Source organism: Channa argus, chromosome 9, assembly GCF_033026475.1.
Source record: "Channa argus isolate prfri chromosome 9, Channa argus male v1.0, whole genome shotgun sequence".
NCBI lineage: Eukaryota > Metazoa > Chordata > Actinopteri > Anabantiformes > Channidae > Channa > Channa argus.
The window spans coordinates 28,230,135-28,239,860 of record NC_090205.1 but is presented as its reverse complement, the minus strand read 5'-3'; the positions used below and the strand labels follow the sequence as shown (position 1 = coordinate 28,239,860).

At 36.1% G+C, this 9,726-nt stretch overlaps 1 protein-coding gene across 5 annotated transcripts; it reads right to left on the bottom strand.

Annotated features, from left to right (window-relative positions):
• Window positions 1-1,002: 1,002 nt before the first annotated feature.
• On the bottom strand, window positions 1,003-9,217 carry c9h2orf76 (chromosome 9 C2orf76 homolog). Of its 5 annotated transcripts, none has more exons than XM_067514773.1 (5): window positions 8,943-9,201; window positions 8,794-8,844; window positions 7,787-7,824; window positions 3,549-3,630; window positions 1,003-2,440 (listed from the first exon to the last, which is right to left on the bottom strand). In XM_067514773.1, the coding sequence occupies exons 1-5, from the start codon at window positions 9,070-9,072 to the stop codon at window positions 2,343-2,345; spliced, it is 399 nt and encodes a 132-aa protein (XP_067370874.1). In that variant the 5' UTR covers window positions 9,073-9,201; the 3' UTR covers window positions 1,003-2,342. The 5 variants fall into 5 exon arrangements, with proteins under 5 accessions (XP_067370874.1, XP_067370879.1, XP_067370876.1 ...); XM_067514778.1 differs by having other exon boundaries at window positions 1,003-1,873; window positions 3,553-3,630; window positions 8,943-9,198; XM_067514775.1 differs by having other exon boundaries at window positions 1,003-1,873; window positions 8,943-9,195.
• Window positions 9,218-9,726: the final 509 nt, after the last annotated feature.

Below are 9,726 nucleotides of genomic sequence, written 5' to 3'. Positions count from 1 at the left end.
AGTGCATTCAGAAAGTTTTGAGACTGGCTGACAGAGTGGCTGAAAAACGAAGACTCCTTTGCAAATCCACTTAAGCTCAGTAACGTTGCTGTTGGTTAATTAATTGATCACATAGAGTTAGACAATTGACATTCAAACAACTTAAATTGGTTTTAGACTAACTGCTTTTTCAAATAAATTTGAAATTCATTTGATGTATAGCTTTCATCACTTGCAGAAATGACCAGAGAGGCTGCTAGGTAACAAATCGCAACAAACTTCCTTTCATTGTAAGTAGGATTCTCCCAGATAGTTTTAAATTCTTCTGCAGCAAGCAGTTCAGTATAAGTTTACATTTAATTTTTTAACCAAAATTAACCTGTTGCCTTCATTCTTCACTTTTGCTAACATTAACTTATTACTTACTTATTTAATTATGAAGGTCCAAATGTGACACAGACCAATGCATGAATAATTTAATGAATAAGTTAATTATTAGCTGTAATAATATAAACATAAATGTAAATGTTACCAAATAAGTGAGTAAATGTGCAGCTTTTACATTTAAACCTACTTTTGGTTTAATACATTTATCTGTGTATACATTTATTTGGTGACTTTAAATTGTCTATAGACGTGAATGGGAGTTTGAATGGTTGTCTGTCTGTGTAGGTTTCTCTGTGTTGACCTGTCCAGGGTGTACCCTGACTCTCACCCTATGACAGCTGTGATAGGCCCCAGCACCCCCATGACCCCAAAAATGATAAGCAGTTAATGATAATGGATAGATGGATTTATTTGGTTCTATATTCTATTCTGTTCTATATTTATTGCTACATTTATTTATTTTTATATTTATTTTTTCATCATCCACATTTTATTCTTCTTTAGGTACGGGAGGTTGTCACAGTATTGGCAGAAGAGCTGAAGTAAATCTAAGGTCCCTGTTAAGTTTTTTATTCTAATAATTGATTATGGATTCATAACTCATTATCATAATGAATTATCAGTGGGACAAAATGGGTAGGCTACTTATTGTTTATTTATTGTTGTTAAACTGGTCAAATGTGAAACAATTAAACATCAAATACATAATCTAATAATACATAATACAAAAACATAATCTAGCATTTTACAAGCACAGAAGCAGTACTACGCCAAATACAGTTGCATTCAACGCCCATTAAAAATTAGGTTTATTGGCAAAATATACAAATTTTCAGGTGTTTGCAATCAATTAATCAAACAAGAAGAATATAAATAGGTCAACACAACCAATGTTACAAGTGGTTCCTCTAAATTCCACACAAAATGCAACCTGACTGGCTGTAGCCTCAAAATGATTCCACCCCGAATAGAATCGGAGCACAGATTGCAAATCAGATATTGTCTTAAGCCCATGTGATGCAACTAATCAAGCGTTTTATTAGTTGCACCAGGTTTGCTTGAGATAGAACAAATTAAATACCTGAACTGGCTAATGGACAGTCAGAGACTTGATCTTAAGACACACCAGTGTTGGTTTTAACAGCACCCCAATCCCTGCAGCACATTATCTAAGCTCACATTCTTGAGAGCAGGGCAGAAAACCTCACTGTGTTAATAATAATGGAAAAATAATTGCAAAAAATTGACCTGTCAGAGAACCCTTTATTTATAAAATAAAAATAAAGATTCATGCTCACAAAAAAAAAAATATACATAAAACAACTTTTTAAAAAGCATACCAGCATAGTGGCCATTAGCTTAATTTTATTCCTGGTATGCTCACCTCCTGACACTGTCCATTAAGAATCTCCTCTGCTATCACAATGGGGTCACCAGGCAGTTTTGGGATTTGCTTTATAGAGGCCATAGTCTTCTCTTCTAAAGAAGGCTAATTCAGTTTCATTTGCTGAAATGACAAAGACAAAAATGTAAATAGCCAGCATTACAATGAAACAAAGGAGGTATCCCTCTGCCAGAGCTTGGCAAAGAAGGACTACCAGAAGAAACCGAAAGAGGGAAATTTGTCTAAAATACATAGACATTTTGAAACAGTGACTTAATTCATGTCCTGTCTACACTAGAAGCATGAAGTATTGTAAGCAGCAGGCAAAATCTGCCAGATTGTTGGTTTAAGCTGTGTCTGATTCGTTGTACCTTTATTTGTAGAAATACAATAGATTTGAGGTACTCTGGAGCATTTTAAGGGTCGTGTCTGCATGCATAAAGAATAAGTGACCCACAAGCCAACATGCAGGCACCCTAGCCAAACTTAACAAACAGATAGATTTAGTATATTAGGACATATTGGATGCATTTCAAAAATATGGCTGATCCACTTCTAGTGTAGACACTGTGTTAACCAAAATGCTAAAGTTTCATTTGAATCTAAGGCACATGTTGCACTGAATGAGGGCTGAACGTGTCCTCCATTTGTCACGATGTAGTTGCGTTCCACAGAAATGCACCATGGTCACTGTGCAGAGCAGGAAAAGTTATAACAACCACATTCTACTGTCATGTCAATTTATGCACCTCCATCAACTTGATAAATCCTAAATATTTCAGCATATAAATATATACATGAAATATGAAATAATAACTTTGTAGTTCTACCAGGTGTAGCAGCTGAGAATATCTGATAGATAGATAGCATGATAGATATCAATCAATCAATTACAATGATAGATGCACTGCTATGGATCATTATCTTGAAAGAAAGAGTGATCTCATCCAAAATGAGCTCTGAAGTATGGTGCAGCATCCTTTTTAATATTGGTACCTAAGAGATTCTCCACAATTCCCTCAAAAATGAGAAAGGGCCCTGCTCCACAGTTCGAAATCGTTCCAAGACACGGAGCTTTATGGAACTTCTGTGATGCGGTATGGTAACAAAATGGGTCATTCTGACTACATTTAAATGTACTTAAGTAACCAGGTCACTGCAAATCAGCGAATAAAAGTGCAGATGACTAATCGGATTTCTCCTATATCTCAGACTCATTTTAGAACAGCAGTCTCTGCAGCACTCCACCAATCAGGCTTGTATGGTAGAGTGGCTCTCTGACTCCCAGAGACAACCTCCACATCTAAGGCTCTGCTAATGACCCGACCCATGGTAAAACAACTTTTAAAACTGCTCCTAAGCTTCAAGCCTTGCTACCTTTCTACCTGATCTCCTGGACACAGTATGTCCACCTTCCTTCTCTGCATCATGTCAACCAACTCTGTAGCCTTCCCTGTCATAGTCTCAACATTCAAAGTCCCTACTGTCACTCTTGGCTTTCCGTTTCTCTCTCTGCCTACAAACATGCCTTCCTCCTCTCCTTCTTAGACCAACAGTAGCCCAATTTCCACCATTACCCTGTAGTTTAACAGCACCAGTGGCGGTCGTTAACCCGGGCCCCGACCAATCTGGTATGAAAGCAAGATTCAATATGGAAGTCATGGTTCGAATGTTTAATTTGGCATGTATTGTAAGTCGTATGTCCTTCCTGACACAAGATTCTGCATTTATGCATAACTGAGACTGGCACATGAAACATTCTCTAAAACGTTCCTAAATGAATATGGACAAGTCTTACCTACACCAGCAGCTTTTAGAGTTTGGTTGTCTTGCAGAATAAGCGTGTTGTCGTCTTCTAAACTCATGACCAACTCATTTGTCTGGGGGAAAAAAAACATAAATAAGAAAAACAAACAAACATCTGCAATCATCTATATCACATCAGTAATACACACTGCTTCCAAAACCAGTGACCTTTTTGATTTCAAGCAAACATAGCAGTGTATGTGTATTTCAGCACTTTCTAGGTGGTGAACTGCGCATGCACAACATTTAAGGTGTAAATATGCAGCGTCCAAAGAGTGAACAATATACAAAAGTTTTGCCTTTCAGGATGATGAAATGCATCATCCAGTGAAGCAGTGTGTCTGCTATTGTATACAACAACAGAAGTATATAACTTTGAGAATGATAAAGATTTATTTTAAGCATATGTGTTATTTGTTAATGTTGTACTAGACGGGCAGTGTGAGAAATGCACGCTTTACAAGCAGCCTAGTACCACAGGACAAGTAGCAAGTGCCTTATGGTTATAGCGCCAATTCATTTTTAAGTAAAATATAAAGACTGCACTTAATGTTTTGACAGAACTGCTAATCAAATAAACAGTTGTTCCTACCAACTCGAAGCGGCATTAAATAGATACTGGAAATTGTTTATGTCATGAAGAAAGTTTGGGACTTTCAAATATGGCACTGCTTGAAAGGGAGAACCTTATTAGATTTGTAGATGTAAGTTAATGTGACACAGTTACAAAGCTACAGTAGAATATGCATTAAAACATATGCAAAATATTTTATTAGATATAAATAGAGAATACAATGTTTTAAATTACTTTTAAAAAACATTTTAAACTAAGGTAATAGGAAAAATAAGAAAATAATTTTAAGATGGGTGGTCCAGCTATCACAGCTATCGCTATATGTATGTCACTATTTAGTACGAGTTAATTACAGGGTGATGAAACGATTTCACTTCGATTTACAATAAAGCACGCCAATGACAATTCTACACCAGTAGAAGGCAGAAATGCAATAAAATTGTAATATTTTAACAGAAGGCAGAAGAAGAAATTCTGCATTTGCAGTAGCAAATGTTCAGTAACCTTTACACGTGTTTGCTGAAGTTGCGGTAACGTTAATGTTAGGATTTGGCGCGGAATCCGAATGCATGGCTGGGGGGAGAAGGAGAGACTGTTTGTATTTTGACTCTTAAATGAAGTCTCAGGTTGCTTTTTGGAGGATAATAAGGTAAGTAATCAAGTAACAACATCAGGAAGAATTTATTTTATGTTTTAATTTTTTTCTGATTGAGCATATAGTATCTAGCGTAAATGATGTTTGCAAAACAGCACTGTCATTTCTGATGTTTGCTAAATGTTACCATCTGGTATTAGCAGAGGTAATGTTAACTACCTACCACTGCCTCGTATTTCTTTGGAAATCTGACAGGTGCTTCAGCAACGTAGGCTTTAGTACACTGGAGATGAGATGCCAGTAGTATTTCATAAGATATTTTAACATAGATGAAACCAGAAGTAGCTCAGTTTTTGACAGTATTAATTATGCTACACTTAAGCTAGAATTAATTTGAGAGGCTGTCCACACTTAAAGTCTCTTTTAAAATTATTTCTTACAGATGCAGTGGACATCATTTTTTTTGTCCAAAAAAGTGTTGGAGAAACATTGTCAAACTTTGTGCAACACATTAATTCAGAGGTGCATCTACTATAACCTTGTTATGCCTTTATTCTTATAAAGTGAATTATTTTTGATGAGTCGACAACACATTGCCTTTTTTGGGGTGTTGGAATGGTAATTAAAGTCATAACTATGAATATCTGAACAAGAAGAAAAAATACTTCTAGTACAGAAACTAAACCTAAACTACAGAACAGCAAAAAGGGGAATGTGAACATAAACTAAATGGGCAAGGAATGTGACCCAGCAAATATAATTAGCTGATGGGATAATGAGAACAAGAATAAACATAAAAACTATAACTTGAGCAAGAAAAGACACATTCAAAACTTCATTTCAGATGCTAACTGACTTTTGAAAAACATAAACAGGATATATGGCACAGTAAGATGATTTACAAAAGTCAGTTTGTAAAATAACATGAGCTCTGAAGGAACAGTCTGACAGAGACTGAAGTTAAGCTGCATGCTCAGGTTCATAGCCCTCCGAGCTGAGTAGCTGCAGGTTTGAGCATACTGAAAGTTGAGAGTTTCAAAAAGTTGAGATGTGCTGTTTTTGGAATATGACGTGTACAAATTATGCCAGGTAGCGTGTGTAACGCTCTACTGTAGATACAGACTTCAAGAATGATATGGTTATGTCATGTGAAATCCAGAATTGGCTTATTTTAATTGGTGACACAGACTATTTGATCCGGTCTCTTGTTAATGTTATTCTAAACTTGCAGAAGACCTGGAATTATTCAACAACTTGTTTTTGTAAAGTAGCAAAACCGTTAATATACACTAGGAAGTTTAAAAAGACCTGGTTGTAAAATAAAAATAAAACACCCCCCAAAAAAGAAAAAAATAATTCACTTAATAATTAAATTCAAATTTGCTGCTTTGTAGGTGTACTGCAGCCGCTGAAGGCCTTATTATTATGTTGCTACCTATATCAATTTCAATATTTTAAACTACTTTTGCACATTTATAGTAGTAAAAATAGTTGTGGATTATTGCTGTAAAAACACCAAAGACTGTTAAGTTTTAAAAATCTCCTGTTGATTAGAATGTAAATGATCATTAGCGTGGTGATGTTTGGCATTAGATCCCCAATGTTTTTCAAAAGTAAATTCTGTTCCTTTTTGTTATGTTTAGTGCATACCTTTCAGATTGTCAGCCATGGGTATATCACTAAGATTCCTAAAGACTGCCAGTTTATGTTTATTCATACATGGGTGAGATCACTGCCAAAGTCATTACTTTTTCATATTGTTGTCCTTACTGAATTAATCTACTTTGCACTTGTCAGCCTATTGGGTTAAAAGCAGGTTTGATCTACACGCTGTAATATTCAAAAGTTCAAGTCAGTGTTTCGCTGTAAAATGTAACATTTCAGTACATCTATTTCATCTTCATCATGTATTTTGTTCAAACTTTAAATATGGGCCTGAGATAATCAAGGGAAATATACGTTATTTTTGCTGCCAATGCTTGTACAGTTTTATTGTACCTGAACAATATAATTTTAAACTGGTTTGACCAGAAAGTATACTGTACTTTGTTACTTGAGATGTAATTATATTAACCAATGTCAACTTGTGCAGAGCAAAAAAAGAAGGTCACACTTGAGCCTCTTCTACCTCCTCTGTTTAGAAGCACCCCCAATGCCACATTTTTGCATTGTTGCAAATGATTGATGTGAATCACAGTTGTGAAGAGTAATGTCAGTTGTCTGAAGAATCTTATCCCTAACCCAGAGTTTGCTGTTCAGAGGTGACTGGACTTGTTTTTAGTTTGCAAAAACGTTTTACTTTCCATTCTGAAGTTTTAACTGGGTAGCCAGTTAAACAGAACCAAGGAGCCTACCACACAGGAGGTGAAATGATTTTTAAAAAGTCAAAGCATGTCCAATTGCCACTGAACAGCATTTCCTGGGAGAGGAGTGTCAGTTGTTACAAAAGAGAGTTTTAAAGAACAATGTCAGTTGTTAGGAAGATAAATTTTATAGAGCAATGTAAAGAAAATTTGGCAGGAATGTCGCTTGTTATAAAAGAAACTATAAGTTTAATGTCAGTTTAATGTTCAAAATAAAATAAAAAGAAATCAAACCTGAACTGTGTCATTACCTTAATATGTCATGTAAATGGATGTTAGGAAAATGGAACCCGTTTTTCATCAGCGTAAAATACAGTTTTTGTTAGTTGTGTACACTAAATTGTGAGTTTACCACACTTAATAAGCATTTGTAAGTACAAAATACGAGCCCTATTCAAATGTACTTGTTTTTGGAAGGCAATCGATTTGCATCCTTTTTTAAGTAAGATTAACCAATTAGAATTTACAGTGTAGGTGTTTTATCTCAGGACAACATTACTACCTTACATGTCATTTATCAATTAAAGAAACATATCAAAGACACTCTATAAGCAGTTCAGGGCTGAGGGGAGCCAAGGTTTTTCTAAAGACTTCACCTTCAGACCAATGTCTTGTGCCTAAGACAAATTCTTCAGATTTTCATCTATTCATTTGGCAGATAATTTTATCCAAAGCCACTTACAAATAAGACAAGATACCTTTGCTCCATGTGGTTGGTGGATAATCTTCATTGTGTCTGGGGAGAAAAAAAGATTTCCAAACAGGATCAGATGCAGACCACATTGCCTGAAGTGCAATGGAGTAAACATAAACAAACGCACAACACAAACAAACAAAAGTGGTTTAGAGCAGAGATTTACAGCTGTGGTCCTCAGGAAACACTGCCCTGATAGTTTTCTATCTATACCTGCACTACTCACTTCTGATTACCCGGATCAGGCGTGTTAAGACAATCAGAAGTTGAGAGATACCATCTTAGATGTGGGTTGGAGAAAGACAAAGCAAACAGGTATCCTACAACTTCTGATTGACTCAACACACACGATCCACATAGTCAATAGTAGGTAAGTTGGAAAACAAGCAGGGCAGGGAAAACAAGGACAAGGACTGGCTCTGGTTTAGAAACAAGAAGTGGATGTGAATGATGTTTTTCAATTACCCAAAAAAGCTGATTTCTCCCATGGTTACTAAAGTGCATGTGAATGCAATGAATGAAAATAGCCATTACAATAAAAAATTGCCACTAGACAAATTTTCCTATCTGTAAACAATAGTCTGCTGGAAATCAGAGGCACAGCCCTGAACTCCACCTGGGTGTCATATTCAGCGTATAAAACTCAAGAAGACCTTACTTCATATAATTATCAACTGGTTTTTGGTCAGATATTTCTTTAACGTTATGTGTCTGATTCCTTAATCTTGAGAATTTCTAATTTACCTTAAAAAAACAAAAGTCAAAATAACGTGAAACAAACGCGTCCACTTCCTTTCCCCCTTCCGTGAAACATATACAGTTTGTCTCCTGGACCTCGATGTCTGTCTCTAAATGCTCCTGCAGATACGGCTTTTATATGTTTTCACTATAAACAGACTTAACATGTTTGAAAACGACAAACATGCACGTACGTTCAAAAAACACAACATGGAATATTACAAGTACATGTTGGTCATAACATTATTATCCACGTCAGACAAACTTACTTACCATAACCAAATTTCTTAAAAGGGGGAGGAAGCCCTGGTCTTGTGTCAATATCTAGAATAAATTGTAGTACATTGTTATTGTGACATTACCTACAGTTATTTCTACTGCTGATGATATGTAACTTAAACCGAATGTTGCTGTTTACACACCCTCTATTACAAACCGGATGAAGTCATGCACCGTTTGCTCCAAGTTGACTCCGTGAAATACGACAGGTTTGAAGTTTCTGTGCTCGAAGGACCTCACCAGACGAACAGTTACCACGGATCCACCTGCCATGAGTCCCGCGTGCCACTCTTCACACTCGTTTCTTGTTGTTTTTCAGAACTGTGTGTTCGTGTGTGCATCAAGGCCAGATCCGTCGAGAACTTTTGCCCATCAAGACTCAAAAGGTCGATAACAGAGCGTCCACTTCCTTTCCCCCCTCATTACAAACCGCAAATACCGCCTCCTATTGAACCGGAGGGCTGGACGACTGCAATGGTTTAAATACTCACACACAAACACACACGCCCAGACGAATTATAATCATTGTAAAAATAAACGATCCAAATTTATTTTTATTTATTTATGTATTAGTAACTCCAGCAAAAAAAATGAATGTGTATCCTATGCACAGAATATTTTTTTTAGTCTTTGTCCTTAGGAGAGAAGAGGATGCAGTATTCTCTAATTAAAGTGCATCAGCTCTGACCAAACTAAAGAAAAGAAAAGTCCAACAAAACCAAAAGCGCAACCACTGTGCAACAGCCTATGCTCCTTTAAGTTTGGGCTGTTGGTATTTGGTCTGCCAGTACAATGCACACTGCATTCGGAAAGTTTTCAGACCCCATTAAATATTTTCAATTTTGTTATGTTGCAGCCTAATACAGTACAAGTTATAGTTTATTTTAATAATTTTTTTCTCATTAGGCTACACTCAGTACCCCATGA